The following is a 24,167-nucleotide window of genomic DNA, read 5'->3' on the forward strand; positions in this document are numbered from 1 at the left end:
ATAATATTACAAATATGCTAAGACCTATTAAATACGCATTTTTACTTTACTGCTATAGCAAATGTGTGCTTTCTGAATTTGACTCCGTTAGAAAAGATAACTGAGCTGTTATATTATAACTAGATGCATCAATTCAAAGGATTCGATGAGCGTAAAACTTGTCAGACATGCTTAACTGTCGCGTTGAATAATTTATTATTCATTTTCTTTAATCAGATCGGAACAATTATTAGCAGATCAGGAAATAACAAATTTTCTGGAAATGAATACAAGGTATACTTATCCATGAAATCGAAATATCTGACTTAAGAACTGACAGTGGTTATTCAAACTTTGATTTTCTGATGAAATAAATCTTTTTTAATGTTATAAGCATTATGATTAGTACGCTTAGAAGTCAGATGATCATGTTTCAAACGCGTATGGTCGCGATATAAGACCTGAAAATTTCAACTTTAATATAATTCTAATAATCAAACAAAACCTTAATCTTTTTAATCAAGTAAGGCATTGCTCTCTCTCTCTCTCTCTCTCTCTCTCTCTCTCTCTCTCTCTCTCTCAATAAAATAAGATTTCATTCTCAATACATTTACGGATGGTTTAACGCTTTTAACAATTCTGAGAAGAGATATGCATATCACTAGAAAATGCATAGGCGTTATTGTTATGATGTTTATAATAGCTTGCTAGCAGAGCATGCATAAGAAGTATTTGTTTCATAAGATAAACAAAATAAAACATCTCTTGAGAAATCGATGTTCCATTTGCATTTAATTTATGAAAGATATATAACATGGTATACGCACGATTCTTATACACGAACGATCATGCACGATACACGAACGATTACGCAGGAAACACGGACGGTTTTCCCGAAACACGAACGATAACGATAAAAACGCAAACGAACGATTCAACACCATTGAACATGCAAAATCAAAAATTATTCTTAAGGATTACGTTTACTCAGGGGCGAAAAAAAATCCACTAATAGAAACGAAAAACTACTTATTCTACATTGTAGCCCCACTATTGTGGTGCTATTTTTCACTTTCAAATAACTAGGTCAATGACCTACTTTTTCTACTAGTGACCTCTGAATGTTTTTTGAAAAAATTGTCAAAATTGTCCACCATTTTCAAGGTTTTCTTTATTTTGTAATTATTAGAAACAATAAAACAATTTGTAGGTTGGAAAATGATAAAATATGAATAGCTTTACTAATTTTATATATAACTGAATCGTTTAAGCTCATATTTTAAGTTTAATTTAATCCGAATTTCGTCTATGAAATTCCAAAATTGTACCCATTTTTGATCGAGTTTTACAAAAAACTGAGTAATAGGAGCTCCAAACCTTTGATTGCCTAAAACTGTTTTTGTTGTCTGTATTATGTTGACATTAACATTATATAAGGTCAATGATCAAAATTTCGAGATATTTTATCTTGAATCGATTTTATGTATTTTAAAGATTTTTCCAATCGCGTGCCAGCCAGTGATATAAATTCATAAACGAGTAAATACAACAAAAATAATTTTAAATGATATGAACAAACATATAGAAACTTTACTTTTGCAATTACATTGCAACAGAAAGTTTTTAAGAGAAAAAAAGAAAATGAAAAAATTAGTCCGAATTTCCTCTGTTTTAATATTAATCTACCTTTGTCGGAGCATATCTTCCTCAAATAAACAAATCATGGATATCAATATCGATATTTGTTAATAACATTGTTATTTTGTTTTTTTAATACAACTTTGGACTTCAGATATTGAACTTTGTAAAAATATTTTTTGAAATCTCAAACTCTGAGTAAACGTAACCCTTAAGAATAGAATAAAGAAAACGTATTGTTTTAATTTTATTACAATGCTTGTGTTTTATTGAAATGTGGCATGTACAGTACTCATGCACTCTTTTATTTTATGAGGTAAACACTTGGAAAGGATCCACACACCAATTGAATTGTTTTGTCTTCACAACGAATAATATAAGTTCTATCATAAGTCTAAGAAGATTAGGTGAAAAGAAACGAAGATGATGGAAAATCTAAGAGCATTTATCTACAAACGAGTTGATGTTTATTTTATCCAAGTTAACTGTGCGATAAACAGGTAAATTTTTTACCTTGTTCCAAAAAAATTCAATTTAACTCATCCTATATTTCCATGATAGGCCGTACATAATTAAATTCCAATAATTCTTAATTTTAAAGCGTCTAAATAAATTCAAATTGCAATCATATCATGAATATTTATACAATTTAACGGAGAGGAGAGCGTATCAAAATACGATGGATGCTTGGTATAGACTGATTACAAAATCATGCAAATCTAACTCGACCGAAAAGGATTAAATGGTTCGTTGAAATGCCTGAATGTAAACAAGAGGCCCAATGGGCCACATCGCTCACCTGAGCAACACTGGCTTTATATGGGCGTTCAAAGGATATTGTGCCATGCGGCCCCTCGGCAGATTAACCAAAAATGAATATCCGAATTGTCAATTATTTTAGCATATACTTAATCTTTGACATATTTACCTTTATGGAATACCATTTTTACCGAAAATAAGATTATATGCAATATGAATAACTAAATTTTCAGTTGGTGTTCACGGTTAACTTCCAGTTCCCTTTATTTTATCACCCCCCCCCCCCCCCATCACTTTATAAAACGATTAAAATACATGAGAGCATAAAGGTACATTTTCTCCCTCCACTACTTGCTACTTATTGTATTTTTAAAAAATCTATATGTGAAAGAAGAAAAGTGTACCTCAATGCACCAGAATGAATGCGCTCAATTCCTCAAATTAAAAACATTGAAAAATTTAATTGGCCTTCTCCATTATAGACGATTGTCATTTACCAGGCATGAATTTATTTCGTATGACCTTTCATATCCTTACTCACTTGATTGAAGAAAATAAACTTAACTGAAAATGTTGTCACATATGTTAAAGAGCTATAATTCAAATTAATGTATTGGCAGGCATGTCGCTCTATTGTACCAAGGCCCATCCATTATTTTCATCTTTATTAAAAAACAACAAATGTGTATCAGCAATTATGATTTTCCATTGCGATAATTTTTTAAGAACACCGATAATGCATTTATCCTCATCATAATAATGTGTCAGGCCTATGGAAACTGTATAAAAGGCATTGTTTTCATTTACTTGTGTTAAAAAAACTATCAAAAATTTGTGTAGATTTTATGCAATTCATCGTTGAAGAAGAGGCACCAGAAAGTAATTACAGCATATCATCCTTTTAGCAAGACATTTCTATAGATCAACCAAAATTTCAGTGTTAATCGTAGAATCATAAGCAAGATACATAGCTTGGTTTGAGTCATGTTTTTGTTCACATGAGTTTATTACATTCAACTTAAGAATTGTAAACTTGGTATTTCCTATTCAGCATAGCTGCATTTAAAACATAAACAAACTAAAGGATGACCTCAGCTTTGTGTACAAACATATAGTAGCATTGTGCGCAAAGCTCTGTATCTTGCTTATAACTCGAAGCTTGACTTTCAGGTTAGTAAAATTATAGGAATTTGTAAACAATTAAACCAAGAGAAAACTGCACTAAAACAAAGAACTCAATCTATTTTTCATCATATATATACTTTAGTTATATATTTCTAGCAGCGAGAATAATCTCCGTTTAGATTGAAATTGCCGAACTTCTTAATAGAACATGTTGCATTAATCAACTATTACGTAGAGATAATACCGAATTACACGCACCACCATAATTTGACCCCCCATCGTGGCCCCACCCTATCCCCTGAAATCATGGTTTGAAAAAACTAGAATGAATCAACACTACCCGAGGATGCTTCCATAAAAGTTACAGCTTTTCTGGCCAATTGGTTTTTGAGAAGAAAATTTTTTAAAGATTTTTCGCTATATATTCCTATGTGAAATTCGACCCACCCATTGTGGCCGCACCCTGCCCCCGGGATCATGGTTTGAACAAATTTGAATCTACACTACCTGAGGATGCTTCCAAACAATTTACAGCTTTTCTGGCCTACTGGTTTTTGTTGAGAAGATTTTTCTCTATGTATTCCTATGTAAAAATTTCGACCCCCCATTGTGGCCCCACCTTACCCCCGGGGATCGTGATTTGAAAAAAAAATTGAATCTACACTACCTGAAGATGCTTCCACATAAGTTACAGCTTTCCTGGCTAACTGGTTTTTGAAAAGAATTTTTTAATGATTTTTCTCTATACGTTTGTATCTAAAAATTTGATCCCCCCACTGGGGCCCCACCGTACCCCGGGGATCATGGTTTTGATAAGCTTGAATCTACACTACTTGAGGATGCTTCCACACAAGTTACAGCTTTTTTGGCCGATTGATTTTTGAGAAGAATATTTTTAAATATATTTCTCTGTATATTTCACCTCAGGTGAGCTAACATTTATGTCTCTGCTACATGTACACGCACTTATTATTTCCATCAGCAAAATTAATCTCCGTTTAATTTAGACTGAATAGACGAGAAAATACTTACAACTAGCCTAAAACACACTGCAGTAATCAACTATTACGCAAAAACCATACCGTATTACCATTAGAATTTGTATTTTAGTTGTTTAAGTACCGTTCCTGTTAATGTATCTTATTTTCCGCAGTCAGCTGTCTTACTTTCCGATGTCTTTATTTGATTGGTACGTAAAAATTACAAAATACAGGCGATAGTTCCCCTAAGTTACAAACCATAATTCATGAAAGCGAAACGAAAATCAAAACAAGCTAAAACCATTGTCAAAGGTGAAAATGTCAACGCATTGGAATATTTAATTTCAATTTACTTCACAAAATCGGCATTAATGTATCTTGTACGTTTCAAATATTTCTTTCGCACGCAAACTGTTCCACAGCAACCAAATTCATCTTTGCCAGATTGACCCATTTCTTATACGTTTAAAATGGCTGCTTCTTTGTTTCAAAGAGGGTTTTGAAATATGGAATACCGAACCCGAAGTTAAACTGATTGACCCTAATTCTCCCTGTCTTATTATCATTTCCGTAAATTACTCAAATTTGAAACAGAATTAGCCCTTAATTTTTCGAATTTATATTTTCCTTCCCATAAGGATAATTTATGCTAAACTACGTTGAATTTGAGTCAGTAGTTCTTGAGAAGAAGATTTTTAAAAATGCACCCCCCACCCCCTTTTCTACAGTTTCGAGGTTTTCTCAGCTTTGAATAAAGATAGGTCTTTCATTTCTGCAATTTATTTTGGCTTACCTTAAGGATACTTTGTGACAAAGTTGGTTGAAATTGGATAAGCGGTTTTAGAGAAGAAGTTCAAAATGTAAAAAGTTTACAGACGGACGGATGGACAGACGGACAACGGACAAAATGTGATCACAATAGCTCATTTGATCTTTCAGCTCAGGTGAGCTAACAATTGTCAATGTTCTTCTATAAAAGAGTCTTAAAGTCACATTGCTGCTTTGTTTTAAAAACTACTTCTTGTTGTCATGGCATTCCGTAAAAAAGTTACAAAACGAAAAAAAAAACCACGATCACGCACGGTAAAAAACGAAAAACCAATTTTCCTGATACACGCACTACCCCGCACATAACACGAACGATCACCTACGGTACACGAATAACTCACTGGTGTTAAGCCGATATGCGTACCATTTTGTACGCAAATCATAAGATGGCGACGACCTCTGCAGGTTCGTAAGTTTACACAACTCTTTTTATTTATTCAGATCGTATTTCAGCGCGCAATACATCAGTGTTTGAAGGGCTAGCGAGTCTTCACATGTAGCAACCTATAAAATAATCTAAAACTGCATATTAATTGATATTTTCTTCATTAATTAAATTTCCGATGATATGCGTACCTACAAAAACAGATATACGTACCATGAAACAAATAAGAATTTCTGTATGCGTACCATCGGTAAGATATACGTACCACTAATATACAAATTGATTTTTTTTTTCAAGGGAATTACATATTTATAACTTATTTAACTGTATTTCGTAAAAAAAAAATTTAAACAACTTGTTAAATGAAAACTATAAATGAAAAAAAATAATCTAAGAAAGAAATACATGTGATTTAGATTGCCTGATATATAATCATCAGATTACCAAAATCTCACTTAATTTAAGTCCAAATTCAACATTCAAGTCTGAATGATACAGATATTTAGAGTCCTTCAATTTCTTTATCAGAAAAAAAATATTCAAGTATAAAAAATGATTTTGTTTATAAATACAGTCAAAATTCGTTATCTCGAACTAGATGGGACTGTTTATAACTTCGAGATATCCGAGTATTCGAGATTTTGAGGGTACGAATACGATACTTAAAAAATGAGTGGTAGTTAATTACAAATCACTTCTACATATCCATTGTATTCGAGATATCGGTGTTCAAGATATCGAAGTTTAACTGTATAAAATTACAAACGAATGAAACAATAGACAAATAAAAGAATATTTTGTTCAAAAATATATCATTGTTGAATTCTGTTTAAATGATAAAGCATGAAACAATTTAACTCGGCGTATTTATCATTTTAAAACAATTGACATTAAACAGATAGGATCATTTCTTGACAACTATAAAAATATATACTTACTTGGGATTCATCCGGTCTTGTTTCTGAATTCTCTGAAAAAAGTATTTCCAGAATCGAGGTTCAGTATTAAGCGTATATCAAAACTGATTGAACCGACCGACCGAAAACAAGAGATCAATTAGTATGATATATTGAAAATTTGAATGTTTATTTCCCGCTACTATAAAGTAATGATATATGTCCAAGTTCTCCACATCCTGACGCTCTGGGGATAACGATAAAACACAAATGCATTCAACGTCTCAAAACCGCACAGTTCAGTGAAAAAAAGAAAACACTAAATATAATAGGAGAGTAGGTGGTACCCATATCATCAAAATATGGTACGTATATCCAAAAACATAAACATGCCGTAGGTACGTATATCATCGGGATTTTCATTAACGAAGAAAACATCAATTAATATGCAGTTTTGGATTATTTTATAGGTTGCTACATGTGAAGACTCGCTAGCCCTTCAAACACTGATGCTTTACCCGCTGAAATACGATCTGAATAAATAAAAAGAGTTGTGTAAACTTACGAACCTGCAGAGTTCGTCGCCATCTTCTGATATGCGTACCAAATGGTACGCATATCGGCTTAACACCAGTGTAACTGAACACGACTGGCTTGTTAACAATAACGTTGTTGCCACTGTAAAACGTTAGGCTTATGTGAAAATACTGAAACCTTGAAAGGAAGAAAATAATCATACAGAATAATGTGCACAGAATGTAATAAACCCAAATTCGAGATTTACCTGTATGTTTATTCATTTACCGCATTCTTGCTATATCTATATTTTATTTCAATGCTTTATCCTCAGATATGTCTCCACATGAAGCATTGTTCACACAATGCGTTATTTCATACAGTTTCAGATTGCAGAAAAAAGAACTTTGAATATTGAATGCACCGCCGTAATATTGACCTTCATCACTGATCCCTGCATTTTTTTTTTACTTTATCGTACATCAAATCTCCATTGTATTTTCAAAGTTTATAATGTTTAAAAATAAATGGGGGGGGGGGGGGGGGGGGTTGTTAATTTTATCAAAACTGACGTTGTGGGTTATGTGAGAGATGCAGATGATATTTTGAAGTGTTGGGGATATTAGTGCGGTGCGAAGTTTGGATTGGATAGAAAGAGAGACAATGGATATCACCTGGGGCTTAGTTATTGCCGTTTCGGCATTTCTGATTGAGGTCGTCGTCTACGGGGTCAGCCTTGCCTTTGGAATATATGTTATAGAACTCCAAAAAGAGTTCGATCAAGGCTTATCTTTGATTTCAGCCATTGGTTCCATACACCTTGGGTTCCAAATGTCTGCCGGTGAGTATCATTTTTACCTTTTTGAACAAATATATTCTTGATAAGTTACCGGTTTACGATCCAAACATTTAGTCATGCTAACATATTGGTGATTGTTGGGGGTGCCTTCTTTGTCCGATTTTAAGATTTTAAAAAAAATTGATTTTTCAATTATTTTAATACTTTTGATATACCTCTAACTTGATAGATTGTAACTTTTTGGCCAATATTAACAACGTATAAGTTTGTTTCAAAATTAATTTTTAGGTCCTCTGGCCAGTTTTTTAATGAGAAAAACGTCATACAGGAGAGTTTGTTTGCTGGGAGCTTTACTAAGCAGCATTGGGTTATCCGTACTACCCTTTACTCCAAATTTGCCATACTTGATTGTGTTCTATGGAGTTCTGACAGGTAAGACAAAGTACTACATGTTTTCTTAAAAAAAAGGGTTTGTTGGATATATAAACATCGTTTGATTTCTCTGAAATTGAGTTATCTGAGTAGAAACATTTTCAGAAATAAAAATTAAGAACTCCAGATGTGAACATCCTTATTAAATGACGTTGATTTCATGTTATGTTCATTCGTGTGTGTAGAAACTGTCAATAATGTCGGAATCAATTAAGGAAAGGTCTGGTAGGCCAGCCATCATAATTGCAATAAGTTCAGGTTTATTAATCATCGATATAATTTAATAAAATTGTTAGCGACGTCACACATATCAAAAATTGTTTTATACAGCTTATCATTCTGCATGTATCATCAAACCTAGTTATGAAAAGGGTTTTTTCCTGATATTTTAGTTGTAGCTTCAGATAATATTCAAAATTAGAGAATTATTGTATTCTCCTCATACATTGATGTAAGCCACAAGTGACAATATGCATCATGATATTGTGTCTTTGTTGATTAATTTGATCACGTTTTAATAGGTTTAGGATACTGTTTTCTCTACATACCATCCCACACACTCTCGGGACTCTGGTTTGAACAAAAAAGGGGTCTCGTGACAGGTGTGGTATTTTCCGGTTCTTCACTAGGAGGCGTTGTGTTTCCATTTATTTACAAGGATCTCATCGAAATGTATGGGTGGAGAGGATCCATGTTCATAATTGCCGCTGTTAACTTGCAAACTTTCATACTAGCTGGGCTCTTGAGAGAGTCCCCAATACAACGTGAGTGGAAAAAGACAAAGTCTAAAACGGTGAATACTGACTTGTCAGAAAGCACAACAACTGTTTTTACCGTTCATGGTGTGTCTGAAAACTCTATTGGTTGCGATGGATCAATAATAACAAATGAAATGTGTTCACACAAAGCTAGAAAGATGACAAAAGACCCAGAAACAAAAACAAAATCGACATTGCTGCAACTTTTGACCAATGGTCCATATGTTCTTTTTACAATTAACAACTTTTTATGGAACATCGGTACTGCATTGTTGGTACTCCTTGGTCCCGATTACTACACCAAAATTGATCTAAGCTTGACCCAGGCGGCAACGCTTATATCCATTGTTCAAGGTACAACAGTATGCGGTAGCGTCGTGGGTGGATTTCTGGGGAATCGCCATAGCATCAACAGATGTCTGTTGTGTTTGTCCACAAACTTTGTGACGGGGCTGTGTATCACAGCCTTAACCTTGCCGGTATTGCATAACATGTTGGCCCTCGCTTTGGTCAACTCCCTTTATGGATTATCTGCTGGCATTACACTGAGCCTCAGAGTAATTTTGGTCTCGGATTTCGTGGGAAGTAGGCTGATTGGGGATGGAATGGGTTACCTTATGTTAGCCTGTGGAGTAGGCTGTTTCATTGGACCACCGGTTGGAGGTAAGACAACATCCTCATACGCTGATCATGGTTCTTAAATACAATGTGGTTTCTTCAATAAAAGTACAAAGTAAAAGTATATGGGGTTATAATAATAAATGAATGAAAATAATTCAAGATAACGGATGTCAACGGTTTCTTCATTAAAAAGAATCCATTGCATAATTTGTTAATTGAAGTGCTTGTGTATGTGACATCCATTAATTACTAGTATAAGATTTGAATGATTATTCGTATTGTGGATCTTATTTCATTAAAGGTTACCTGAGACAACAAACAGATTCCTATGAAAGTGTCTTCTATTTTGCTGGATTATCCGTATTATTGAGCGGAATTGTGATGTTGATCATTCCAATAAGAGACTGTTTTAAACGATCCAATAAATATTCAATATCAGGATCCAGTAAACCACGATAAAATATAATTAATTATTACATAGACAATTAGGTACATAAAAATCGAATTCCAAGGAACTATTCTCCATGTAGTAAATAAATGTTACCGGGCGAATTTATTGATCAAAAACTAGTTTAGGTTTTAATTCGGTTTTGCAAACTTTTTATTTATTTGCAAAACTGGTTTTGAACTAGTTTTAAACTAAAACTAGTTTTTGTATTTATTGGCTTTAAACTGAAACAAGTTTTCAGGAAACCTAAAACCACCTTCGAGTGCGGTTTTGGGGGTTTTAAATCCTTTCAAGATGGCGGAGAGGTGTTCGAAAGAGAGTTGTTGATACTCAAGTTATGCACATGTGTCAAAGAATGAACTCAGCGAATCATATGAGTATTGTTCTAACGTTAAACATATGTGTCTCAAAGGATCTATGATAGTAATATAGTACTGACCAAAATAATGATGTGAAAGACAGCGATTCCATTAATACAAACACTGAGAATTACCCTTTGCAATTTACAACAGGCAAAGGAAAAACTTTCAAAGTGGTTGATGAAAAAAAAAAAAGAATTCATTGAAAGATATGCTCATAACATTTTTTTAGTACACATTGTAATGTATTGCTGGCCATTCAACTACGGCTCTTTGAAATCAACAACATTTGTCTGGCTTTTGAGCTAAGACCACGTAATTAGTGGATATTTCACTTGAAACCAGTGTCATTTTTAACTTGTTTCAAACGCCTTGAGTGAATCAAATGATCTCTATTGATATACGTGTAGAAAAATGAATATTTATATATAGTTTTTCATAGCAGCATTCACTTTTCCAAAATATTGATATGGTGTTAAAAGTCAATTTTGCAATAGGTTCACAGAATAACCTAATATGTGGGTATTGCCAGGAAAAAAATTGTCTGCACTGTTTAATAAAGACTTTCATGCAAATGCAGATTTCAAAAACTATCTTCTTTATATTTCAAGAACAAATCCAATAGGTATGCTAGTGCAATGACAGCCATTTTTCTAAACTAACTTTCCATTTAGTGCTAAACCTTCGAACCACCTAACTGGTTTCAAACAGATATGAAACTATTATCAAACCATAAACCTAAACTCGAACTAGTTTTTGATCAATAAATTCGCCCACTGTCTCTAAAAAAAAGGGGGGGGGTCAAAATACAGCGGCCAGGTTTGATTGCAGCTATGTGACCCTAACAACAAAAGTATATATACTAGTATTTGAAACCTAAATGTGAGAAATAACGTCAATATTAAGCTACACAACTGTTTTTCAAATTTAGATTTCTTCGTGATTTTTTTTCTCTGGTATCTTTCAAAGTGTATCATTGTTTAATGTAATTGATGTGCAACAATATGTCCTTAATTTTTATTTGTACAATATCAATGACAACTGACTCCTGGTAAATAGAATGGTTGATGCTTTTAAAGTACTTTCAAAAGTAAAAATTTCTCCCACGAGCAGCAGGAATGGCCATGAAACTTTCTTAAGGTTTGACATAAGATGGTTCCCAAGACATGACTTGGGAAAAAGAGTTGGGAACATCTTAAGATCAACCCAGGACGTATCTTTAGGTGTAGCTCGACGGTAACTTAAGAACGTCTTCAGTTAGGATATCCTAACCTACTAACATCTTTTTTTTAAATTCATTTATTCATATAGAATTTGAGAGGCCTTTGCAGTGAAAAAACATAAACATTTTGACAGAGATAATTTGTACATTGAGACAATATATATTTATTTATGATTATATTTGGATTGTATAGATATGCAAAAATACACATATTTTGAAAAAATTAAAACTTTTAATAAGTGTTTATGTGTTTATCGCCTATTCCAGTCAAAGTTACTTAATAATAAGTACTTTAAAGGAGACTTGCTAGAACTAAAACTTTTAATCTCAATACAATTCATGATTAACTTGATAACTTGGAGAAACATTGAATAACGTATAGTTCTTAATTTATGAACAAATTATCATTTAAACTACAAATGTGCATTGTTTGAAGTTAGAAATTGTTTGAAATCATTTGTACTTTTGTCATTCTGGTAAGCATAAGACACTAGCTTTTGCACAAAATATATTGTCAAAACAGAGAGCTAATTTCCTTCCGTCTACAAAATATTACATATCAACTTATTTCAAATAATATATACTTCTTTAAATCATTATCAAGAAATAAATGGACTTCAGCAATAAAAAAAAAAAATCTTACACGTTGAATCTATGTTGTCTCCTGAGCCAAAGAAATCTGATTTATTGGTCAATGTTCAAAGCAATGTACAGTGACTTACTCATGCCAATATCATTATTTAATTATCAAAATGTGAAGAATCTTAAATAGTTTTATGAATTCAGCAGCTTACAACGCTCACGTAGTGAGGGAAAGTGGGTAAGAAGCGATTTGTCCCGTTGTCAATGTACCTTTAATCTTACATACATACAAAATATATGTCAATTAGCCCCCCACTATATATATATATATATATATATATATATATATATATATATATATATATATATATATATATATATATAATTTAGAGTTAAGAATGATTAAAAATTAATATTGTAAAAGAATAAACGACCATACCTCCAACCCCCCCCCCCTCCCCTAACTGCATTAGGAGTTTGAAGTTTGTCGAAGATAGTGGTTTACACATAGTCTGTAAAAATGAATTTCTTATTCTTCCACTTTTAGGAAAATTCTTCAAAATATCCCAGGTATTCCATGTAACCAGGATTTTCATTTTTAGGGTGGTCTTAGGAAAAGACTTTTTGTGTTGTAACGTTAAGACAAAGTTTTGGCGCGTCCTAAATTTAGGAGAGCTTCGAGAAACTGACTTAGAACTAAGACGTTTATTAGACCTACTCAAGACGCTTCGTAGTCCTAAGATAGCTTCGTGAACATTCCTGCGGGATCTCTTTTGCCAAAGTGGGAGGTGGGAAAAAGGGAAAAGACATTAGTTTTGGCTTTCTTATACCGCTCTGATGTTTCATAAAATGATTAAACGAAAACCCCACACCCCTTCACTTACGACTTTAACCAATCGTGTACCAATCAAATGCCTTCTAATTTACGAGAAAGTATTTTTGATAATATTAAGAATAAAAACGTATATGCATAAAATAATGCACAATATTCATGCATGGCTTAGGCAGTCAGAACCGACTTACATAAATATTAACTATGCTGTATAATGGAACCACGTTGGCTTTGTTTCCAGATGTTCCCTCTGTGGATTAGGTCTTTCTTTTCTTGTGATTGAGTCATATTTTAAACATTGACTTAAGTTTCTTGGGGAGTCAGTTAACAGGGTATGGAGTTGGTTACCAACACCTCACGTTATCCTGTGTACTACTTAGTATGATATTTCATTGGACCACCGTTTGGAGGTAGGTAATCATCTACATGTTTTCCTCTTGCAACCTTATCACTAGATGGCATACAAGAAGTTGTAAATGTAGAGTGAGTATCTCATGTTTAGGAGGTCACGACAAGAAATCATGGAGATAGAGTTTGCATTCATTTGACATCCTCTCTTACAACTATACTTTAACGAAGGGTCTTAGAATTTGTCTTTTTAAAATAAATATCAGTTTGTGTCATAAAAATGCATAACTCGTGGATTTTTAAGCATCCAACATTTGTAAGCATATTGAAGTATATAAGCACATTGCAGTATCTTTTGTGGCATTGATTTTTTTTTTTTTTAAATTCTGTATTGGTTGTAAATGTATGTTACCTTAAACAGACAGGGTCCCACGATATGACCGTATCTTTTTTTGGTTTCTTCATGGTGGTTCTACAAGTTGAAAAGTGTTGCTGGTCATTCTGTCCTATACAAAAATTTAGATTATTGATAATCAAAATTTGTACATGACAACTATTATCCTTTTTCCCGGAATGTCCGTAAGGATTTTACCGGCAATGTCCAGTCCAGAAAGGTTTGGGACGATTACCGACAATAAAATTAGCACCACCAATAAGGACTACTGTACCACTCGATCAACACTCGGCTGTACTATAACCCGATCAACACTCGGTTGGTAGCCCTCACTTTGGTAAAAGTAACCGAGTAAAGTCCAATCAGCGTTTCAACATTTATTAAGGACCTGACAGTAATTTTGATACAGATCGGTGATATCGGGACGGCTGTCCGATTCCGACTAACGTACAAAAGAAATTCATCAGTATATAAAACAAAAATTATGTAACATGTGTAAAACGATAAATGAATAATAGCTCAGACCATGGCACCTGAGTTAATCCTTAAGTAAATTACCTAGCCAATTAATTCCCTTTGAAGTACATAATGCCTGTAAATGCTTTTAGCAAAATAAAGATGACAGGTGAGGAAATTCAATTATCTAAAACTCTAAGACATTTGACGTTTTTACTATCATAAACGTAGATAAACGAGTAAATGAGATGAACCAACATTTGAACCTAACAAAAGGTGTTTTTTTTCAAACAATAGCCATATTCAAACCCTGAGAAAGTATTTTGATTAAAATCGCGCTAAAATTTAGAAGAAAAACAAACTAAACAGAAGTAAAATCTTTGACACGATAACCTGTCCTATACAAAAATTTAGATTATTGATAATCAAAATTTGTACATGACAACTCCTCCCTGCTACAAAAAGTTTGGTCCCCAAACTTAAACTAATAAAATTTCAACTCATTTTACACATGCCGCATACATGAAACAATTCCCTTTACAATTTACGCAAAACTATAGGTGACAGTCCACATTACAAAAAGACTAAAAAGTTAATGTTATATTGTTATGATTTAAGCACAAAGTCAATTCCGAATTTCTTTATCCGCCGATGTTCTTTACGTAAAAACTCGCTGTCGATCTCCGATTCTGTCCTGCATACACATTTTCTTTTAATAGATCGCAAGATGATGTGTTCCATTTCATAATTGTCCAGAAGCCACTGGTACTCCGAAATTATGGATCGCGTTTTCCTTCCGTCCGAAACAACACCACCTAGACAAACCGTATAAAATTTGATTTTGTCGTCTTTATCTTCCAGTTCCGACGAAAGTTGCTTTACTTTTGAATCTAGTTGCAAGTTGTCCGTTTTCAAAGTCGCGATAGTTTCTTGAAATTTCTTCATATTTGCTTTTAAATCTAACATGAAAACAGACTTATCACTAACATATTGTTTAAAAGCGGCGTCACTTAACTTGGAAAACGGAAGTGCTCTGACGAGTTTCTTTCTTTCGTTGTGTTCTCGGAGTCGCTGAAAATCTCGTTTTCTTTTCGGTTCCGTTTTATATACAGTGCGGGATCCAATGTTTCCGCACGCTCTGCCAAAATGTCCTTCCTGTCCACATCGGTGACATCGTTTTTCCAAAGCGTTGCAGGCGTTGTAATGCCGTCGATTACATCTACTGCACACCGGCGCCGAAAACTGCCACTGTGGTCGGAAATGCATGTCAGTCCATGTTGAGGCTGTGGGTCCTGGTAAGTTGAGGTTTGGGGAAAACTCGCTTGTCCGGAGGTCCGTGGATCGTACCCGGTTATCTGCACCAATTATCCCTTTTTCCCGGAATGTCCGTAAGGATTTTACCGGCAATGTCCAGTCCAGAAAGGTTTGGGACGATTACCGACAATAAAATTAGCACCACCAATAAGGACTACTGTACCACTCGATCAACACTCGGCTGTACTATAACCCGATCAACACTCGGTTGGTAGCCCTCACTTTGGTAAAAGTAACCGAGTAAAGTCCAATCAGAGTTTCAACATTTATTAAGGACCTGACAGTAATTTTGATACAGATCGGTGATATCGGGACGGCTGTCCGATTCCGACTAACGTACAAAAGAAATTCATCAGTATATAAAACAAAAATTATGTAACATGTGTAAAACGATAAATGAATAATAGCTCAGACCATGGCACCTGAGTTAATCCTTAAGTAAATTACCTAGCCAATTAATTCCCTTTGAAGTACATAATGCCTGTAAATGCTTTTAGCAAAATAAAGATGACAGGTGAGGAAATTCAATTATCTAAAACTCTAAGACATTTGACGTTTTTACTATCATAAACGTAGATAAACGAGTAAATGAGATGAACCAACATTTGAACCTAACAAAAGGTGTTTTTTTCAAACAATAGCCATATTCAAACCCTGAGAAAGTATTTTGATTAAAATCGCGCTAAAATTTAGAAGAAAAACAAACTAAACAGAAGTAAAATCTTTGACACGATAACCTGTCCTATACAAAAATTTAGATTATTGATAATCAAAATTTGTACATGACAACTCTAATCATAGAAACTCTGAGCTATCTCCGATTTCATCAATATCATGAGAAAATTTGCTACTTTATAGAACTGGAAATTAAATGTTTTCTTATTCATAATGATTTCATATTATTCATATTTCGGTTTATTTATGACCTCTTCAGTGTTTAGAGAGGAGGGGGGTTTTATCATGCTACATAAATAAACTATTTGGATGGTATTCTATCAATTATTATTACAAATATGCTTGAATCTATAAAATACACATTTTTACTTTACTGCTAGCAAATGTGTGCTTTCTGAATTTGACTCCGTTAGAAAAGATAACTTATATTTCTGAACTGTTATATTATAATTAGATGCATCAATTCAAAGGATTCGATGAGCGTAAAACTTGTCAGACATGCGAAACTGTCGCGTTGAATAATTTATTATTCATTTTCTTTAATCAGATCGGAACAAAAATCAGCAGATCAGGAAATAACAAATTTTCTGGAAATGAATACTAGGTATACTTATCCATGAAATCGAAATATCTGACTTAAGGAACTGACAATGGTTATTCAAACTTTGATTTTCTGATGAAATAAATCTTTTTTAATGTTATAAACATTATGATTAGTACGCTTAGAAGTCAGATGATCATGTTTCAAACGCGTGTGGTCGCGATATAAGACCTGAAAATTTCAACTTTAATATAATTCTAATAAACAAACAAAACCTTAATCTTTTTAATCAAGTAAGGCATTGCGCTCTCTCTCTCTCTCTCTCTCTCTCTCTCTCTCTCTCTCTCTCTCTCTCTCTCTCTCTCTCTCTCTCTCTGAGGGTAGTCAAGGGAGAGAACTAAATCATAAGTGAACAAAAGATAAGTCTCTGGATGTTTGCTGTAAATGCAATGTAACATTTTTTTTCTTACGGTAATCGTAGCCGTTCTGGGTGGCTTGACAAATAGGCTGTACATACACATACATGATGATTGTTGTTCTATATATATATATACGTACGTATACATTATTCACAATGGCATGCATTTTACATTTGGAATCATATTACATATCTATAGTCTGTTTCTATTATTATTTTACATAATATACATGTAGATGTATATATATTTCAAGAAGGCGTTTCACACTCACAGCTTTACCTCGTGGTTGCACTTTCAGAAATTTACTGGTGTACTTTCGTAAAATCGCTAAATGTATGTAAAAAATCCGAGTCATCAGTTTTGAAATGAATGAGTCCTATATCGTCGCGTTGTGTGACAAATCCGATAAATCACGGCCCTGTAAGCGTTTGTTGATTCCGCAGTCATTTCAGGGAAAAGTCTTGAGATACATATATTAGATCAAACAAATTTATTAAAACAAGGTCCATGTCATTTACAAGATAGCAAAATTTTGTAGAGAATGTTTATTGCCATCTTCGCTAGCCAAGGTATGTGACGATCCACGTATTTTTCTATTCATTTTCAATAGAGAAACAAAGTGAATCGTCATCCTTGGCTAGCGAAGATGATTCAATGCATAAATGGTTTTTTTATACAAAATTAAATTTGCTTAATTTATTTTAACTTCTATCAAGAATTATCAAAATGTTAATGCCATTCTCATACGTAAATTTACACGACCGCGGTTCCAGTTGTTCAAAAATTGACAACTTACATGTATAAATAGAATAAGATATTTTTTACACAGAGCCATGCAAGCAGGCACTTCCAAAAAATATAGCTTTGATGTCTCTGAAAACAAAAGACCATATCGTTATTAGAAATTTGAAGGGAAAAAAGCTCGAAGGTAAATTGGAGGAACTGAGGCATGAAAAGAGGGATTTCGGAATTTAACGTTAGGCTTTAAAATTTCAGATTTATTTTGATATAGGAACTTTAAAGGAAAACAAATAGATTTGCCGGTCTAACTATTGCTCTAACTTCTAAGACCGAGTAATTCTTGGTAACTAAATGATGTATCAATAAGGACCAGATTATATAAAAAAAAAAAAAAATAACGCAAAACTGGCATCACCCGAATCAGTAATAGTCTGAATTAACCAGAATCTACGAGCCGATCGAGAGGGCCTGCCAGACTCTCAGACTTGTATTTTCAAAGCTTTAAACTAAAGAGAAGAAAACTTGTGAAGATGTGACCACTTCATTAGGAGGAGTGCGGTTCTTGGACTTAACGGTGTCTTCTTTTCCTCACGGATCAAGGTATACTTAATTAACGATACACATAATGACATTAATTATTAATTACGATATTGTTCGAATTTCCTCTGCCACAGCTTTTGACAGTCTCTATGCCATTTTTTTCTGGTTTTTGAGAGATATAACACGTTAACTGAAGATAGTTTTATGTATCTTTAGCGAGTGATTTAAGATCTTTTATGGGGTCCTTATTCATTTATTTCGTTGAAATTCGTTAACACAAACTGTTCACGCAGAGACATAAATAACATTTATTTATGTCTCTGGTTCAAGTTATTAAAATCTCTGAAGCTGATCAAGATATATCAGTATAGGTTGTATCAGTCTTCAACACTGTTTAGTTAGAGGAGTTCGGTTCAGGGTAAGTTGTCGTAACGGTATGTTTTGAGAGAGAGAGAGAGAGAGAGAGAGAGAGAGAGAGAGAGAGAGAGAGAGAGAGAGAGAGATTTGCAATGTTCATGGGTTTGAAAATTCTCTCTGGTGTCTTTTTAAAACTGTTTACATTTACCAGTGTTTACTGTACAGAGCTATGTATGATACTCTTACGTAATTATGTCCTCCTAACCCATATTTGAAGTGACGAGAGAGCATGTCAGAGGAAATGGAATGTATAAAAATATCTGAATATATGTCAAGTTATTGACCAGTGTATGTTTACACCTTTCCTCGCTCCTTTTTGTTGTTGACCAATGACAATCCGCCCCGATTTATTCGATCAATAACTAGTGTCACTGTGCATGTGTGTCTGTAGATCTAACTGTGATTTTGATTTTAACTCTGGCCGATTACAATATTATGCATGTAAAATCCTTATGAGTTATATTATTTATCAATCCCTTAATTGTACCTAAGGTCATGCAAATAAAAAAGAAATCTGACAAAATCTCCTGTAAATTACCTAGAAATTAAAGACTAAATCAACAATTATAGAGCGTTTCCAGACAGGGAAAATCTTATTGCTGTGTTACGATAAACATTACTTGTTATATAAAAACGGTCAATACATTTTAATAACGCAGTCCGACATATTGATTTTACTTGTAATAAATGGCCCTTTAAATTGAGAAAACGTTGCCTGGTTGCACAGAATATTGGTATGCCGGTTTTTGGTGAAATTGAATAACCAGGTACATGTATAAATGCTAACAAATTCGTTATAACAAATAAAAATACATGGCATATATAAAACAAGAGCATGTTTTAAGGTATATACACGTGTTTATTTTGTATGCTTTTGGGGTGGATTTTGCGGTTAGCATTCAATATTTTTTTCATGCCCCCTCTTACGCAAACGCTCATAAATATCTTAAATTCTTATGATATCCTTTTAACTTTTATAATCTACTACAAGGGTTGATACAAAAGTAATATCATCCAAACTACTAGGGTTAATCCAAAAGTAATGTCACACGATGCACTGCACTATTCTTATCGTGTATATACATGTATATATGGTTGAAGAAAGAACCGATAAATTCATTTCTGTTTAACATTAAACCTGTAATAAACCATTAATTGCCCTTGTATATATTTTAGTATGGAAATGAGGACCAAACACTTCTTCGTTTGGCATTGATGAGACGATATCCATCTTGATTCAAACAGGTTTGAATAAATTACAGTATTTTTTAACTACAATACATGTAGCGATTGTTCATCCGCTTTGTATAAATAGGAGACTGTTTCCGCCAGTTGTTGTGCATTAAAACTCAATCATTTTCATAAAATTGATTAGAATTTTTTTCATTTTGATTTTCTTCTTTAATTTAATATTTTTAATTAATTTTTTATTTTTTGGGGGGTTGATTTCTATTTAATCGATGCAAAAATATCACAGCGCAGACGACCCACCGCCCCAACACATTTTGTAGCTGACCGCTCCACGTGACAATCATGTAGTATGTGTATACGTTTACCCGAGTGTGATCTTATCACGGTTTGAGTGGTCAACTTTAGGTCACAAAGGCATGTTATAGGAAAACAGAAAACCTAAAGTAGGTACACTCATCCCCGCAAAAATAAGCACCGGATACCCTTAATTCAGCATCGATCGCTTCGTACCCAGCTGACTTAGCAAGTATTTCTTATTCATGCGCAATTTGTTGTTGTTAGAACTTCATTTCCGAGCTGTTTGATAAAAAACGGGTTCCGGATTTCCTCAGTCTCTGTCAAATAATCCTCATTGAAATGTAGAAATGAGTGGGACGTTTTTATATACTTTCGTATGTACATGGGGTTTTTTTATACATCAGTCTGTGTTTGTTTCGAGTGTTTCTCCTATCCCGCTCCTTTTGTAGAAGATGGCCTGTTTGGATGTAGAGAACCCGTGGGGACTGGTGATCATTGCCTCGGCTTTCTGGATCCAGTTCATGGCTTTCGGGATGGCGACCTCGTTTGGCGTGTACATTGTGGAACTTCTCCATCATTTTGACGTCAGCTTGGCTTTCATCTCTCTCATTGGTTCCATCAATGTCGGGATCTTCCTAGGAGCGGGTCAGTGGTCAATGTCTCCAAAACTTTTATTTGCATTAGAGATTGAAGCGATACTCTCTGTATATATATGTATCGTTCAAATGTAAAAGGGGGATTCATATGTAACTTTTGTTTAAATTTAAGGGTGTTTCGGTTCAAACCCTTTAAAGGCAAACCTTTACAAACGTTCGAAGTTAAGAGCAACCCAGCTTTGATAATTTTGTTACTGATGGCTCACCTGTCAATGTGTAGGTCCCCTGGCCAGCATCCTGATGAGGAAGATGTCGTACCGCCGAGTCTGTTTCCTGGGGGCCGTACTCAGCACCTGTGGCCTCATTGTCCTGCCCTTCACCATGAACATGATCTTCCTTCTCTTCTTCTATGGCATTGTCACAGGTCAGTTATGAACGGGGTGTGGTCGAAAAATTTCAATTCTGAAACCGAGGTCAACTCCGGAACTTTAAATTAAAGTTGGCTGATTTTAAATGAAATATTGGCTTTATCAAAATATGACTTCGTCTAAGGTTATATTCACCTGCATGTGACTAGAGACGTAAATAACATTTTTCATTATTCGTTATTTACATCTCTGATGTGACTTACGAGGTCATTTAACATTTGATTTTTTTAATAACTTCAACAGTTTTAACCGTGCGAGTTCATAATTAGCATTTCTTGTTAACCAAGCGTATGGATTACTTACAATATGAAGAATACCGAACATGTATATACTTTTATTATAGGTCTCGGCTATTGTTTGTTATACGTGCCTTCCCACACAATGTCCGGCCTGTACTACGACAAACACAGAAGTTTAGCCACGGGGGTGGCGACCGCAGGGTCGGGGCTCGGGGGGATAGTGTTCCCCAATCTAGTCCAGTACCTCATTGACGAGTATGGATGGAGGGGGTCATTCCTCGTAGTCGCCGGAATCAACCTGAACGCGTTTGTGTTTTCCGCACTGCTCCGAGATTCTCCGTTGCAAAAGAAGCAGAAAGCGAAAGAAAAGCTGGCCATAGAGCTTAAGGAAATCAAAAGAAACGAATCCTCAAGTCAGTTTGAAAAAGAAAGCCTTATCAAAGATGTGAATGCTTCTGAATTGGTTTTAGATATACTCGTCGCAAAGGAAAAGTCACCAGAGAAAAACGGAACAAACGGGAAGACCGAAGCCAACGGCGTGAATATTAGTGCCGTAGAACGCCAGTCTCTTCTGACTAGCCAATCTCCGGACGAGGACGTGAATTCGAACTCCATACTGTCCGTGATGTTGGCTCTTTTGAAGAATGTTCCATTCTGCATTTTTGTTGTCAACAACGTGTTGTGGAATTTTGGAACCGTGATTCCTCTAATCCTGGGCCCCGAATACTTCACGACCATCGGTTTCTCTCAGAAAGAGTCGGCCACTCTGATCTCTCTTTTTAGTGGCGGATCTTTCGTGGGCTGTGTGTTAGGAGGCGTATTCGGAAACATACCAAAGATCAATCGGATCTACCTTTTCATTGTTGTGAATTTAGGCGTAGGAATCGTGGGACTTTTTATTCCTTTAGAAATAGCTCATTCCATGGTTGGGTTAGCGATCGTGGGGGTTATATGGGGGACTATGTTTGGTTTAATTTTAGGACTTTTGGTTGTGGTCACAGCAGATCTAGTGGGGATCCACTACTTAGGGGACGCAATGGGGTTCCTGATGTTAGCCAACGGAGTCGGTTGTATAATTGGTCCACCGATAGGCGGTAAGTTGAATCATCTATCATTTATGAGTGCTAGGTATCTGAACTTCTGATAATTGGGGGCGATGCTATTTAATCAAATCTTAACACGCACATAACTGATCAACATTGCACTAATCGGGTTCACAGATTTTCTATTAGTAAATGGTTTTGTCCTTTAAAAATACAAGTAACCTTCCATGCTCCTGCTTTCAAATTGTTTGGTTTTCTTTTAACAAGTTTCGATTAGGATTAGAAAAAAATATACTCACTGTATATAATTGGAACTTATGTGTTGTATGTAGTATTACATTCATTACGGTAGAAAGAAGGAATATGAGAAAATTTTATCATTAAAACGAGACTTTTTTGAAAAGTTTTTTGATGTATGTAATTGCATCTATTACACAATAAAGAAATGATATCGAAAATAAGTTATATGTTATTGTTATAACAAAAAAATTGTAATTTTTGTGTTTAATGTATTTGCCTACATCATGGTTTTCAGAAGATACCCCCAAAAAGTTACATGTTAACATAAAAATAATTGAAAAGCCAATACCTCATTTAAACCGAAAAAAAAAATTTAAACTTTACAACGTCTATGGTTTTTTCCATTGTTACAGGTTGGATCGGAGAGGCCACGGGTTCGTCCGCCGCTGCCTTCTATGTCTCGGCGTTTACAGTTATTGTCTCAGGGCTCCTCATGGCCATCATTCCTGTGTCAAGGAAGGTCTGCAAAACTCCATCGAAGAAGGAACAGGACTTCACCACAGAAGTAGCTATTCCTGTCGGATAGTTGGGTTATATATTATAAATACGTTTATAGATTTGTTACTTAATTACAACTTGGTGCTGTTGTAAATCTTGTGATATTTTTATGGACTTTTATTAATGTATCACCTTGTTTTTAGTACGTTCCATTTTGTGTTTGGCGGTAATGATTGAAGTCATTTGTTTGCCAACAGTTTTCGCCCTAAGCTTCTATGTGCTACTTTTTACAGTTTTTAAAAGTATTTTTTTTTGTTTTGCATTCTTACTTAGGGGAGATACTTAATAAAGTGGTATTTTTCTTTTTTACTATTAAATGAAACCAGTGATTAACCTTTTTTTTGTTATAATTTTATAATTGTTTGAATTACTGGTATTTAATCTAGTCAGAGCAAACATGACTCTAACAAGGTTCGATACTGTGGCGCTTATAGGGCAAAAAAATCTTCCGTTATGAAAAAATACCACAAAGTGAACCATACCCTGCTTGGAGGAGAGACATGGCCTGAAATGTACTGGTTCATCGTACATTGGTACTAATCCAGGCATATTTTATCACACGAAGTATTTT

At 34.4% G+C, this 24,167-nt stretch overlaps 2 protein-coding genes across 5 annotated transcripts; both read left to right on the forward strand.

Annotated features, from left to right (window-relative positions):
- The first annotated feature begins 7,769 nt into the window (after positions 1 to 7,769).
- LOC128164582 (monocarboxylate transporter 13-like) lies at positions 7,770 to 10,175 on the forward strand. Its single transcript, XM_052828508.1, has 4 exons — positions 7,770 to 7,947; positions 8,194 to 8,337; positions 8,859 to 9,758; positions 10,018 to 10,175. Exons 1-4 carry the CDS (start codon positions 7,770 to 7,772, stop codon positions 10,173 to 10,175), a joined length of 1,380 nt encoding a protein of 459 aa, XP_052684468.1.
- An 8,296-nt stretch (positions 10,176 to 18,471) lies between these two features.
- LOC128167658 (monocarboxylate transporter 14-like) lies at positions 18,472 to 23,929 on the forward strand. Of its 4 annotated transcripts, none has more exons than XM_052833500.1 (6): positions 18,472 to 18,647; positions 20,181 to 20,249; positions 20,914 to 21,137; positions 21,369 to 21,512; positions 21,860 to 22,849; positions 23,452 to 23,929. In XM_052833500.1, the coding sequence occupies exons 3-6, from the start codon at positions 20,945 to 20,947 to the stop codon at positions 23,622 to 23,624; spliced, it is 1,500 nt and encodes a 499-aa protein (XP_052689460.1). In that variant the 5' UTR covers positions 18,472 to 18,647; positions 20,181 to 20,249; positions 20,914 to 20,944; the 3' UTR covers positions 23,625 to 23,929. The 4 variants fall into 4 exon arrangements, with proteins under 4 accessions (XP_052689460.1, XP_052689459.1, XP_052689462.1 ...); XM_052833499.1 differs by having other exon boundaries at positions 20,942 to 21,137; XM_052833502.1 differs by lacking the exon at positions 20,181 to 20,249.
- The last annotated feature ends 238 nt before the right edge of the window (positions 23,930 to 24,167 follow it).

This window comes from Crassostrea angulata, chromosome 10 (genome assembly GCF_025612915.1).
Source record: "Crassostrea angulata isolate pt1a10 chromosome 10, ASM2561291v2, whole genome shotgun sequence".
Lineage (NCBI taxonomy): Eukaryota > Metazoa > Mollusca > Bivalvia > Ostreida > Ostreidae > Magallana > Magallana angulata.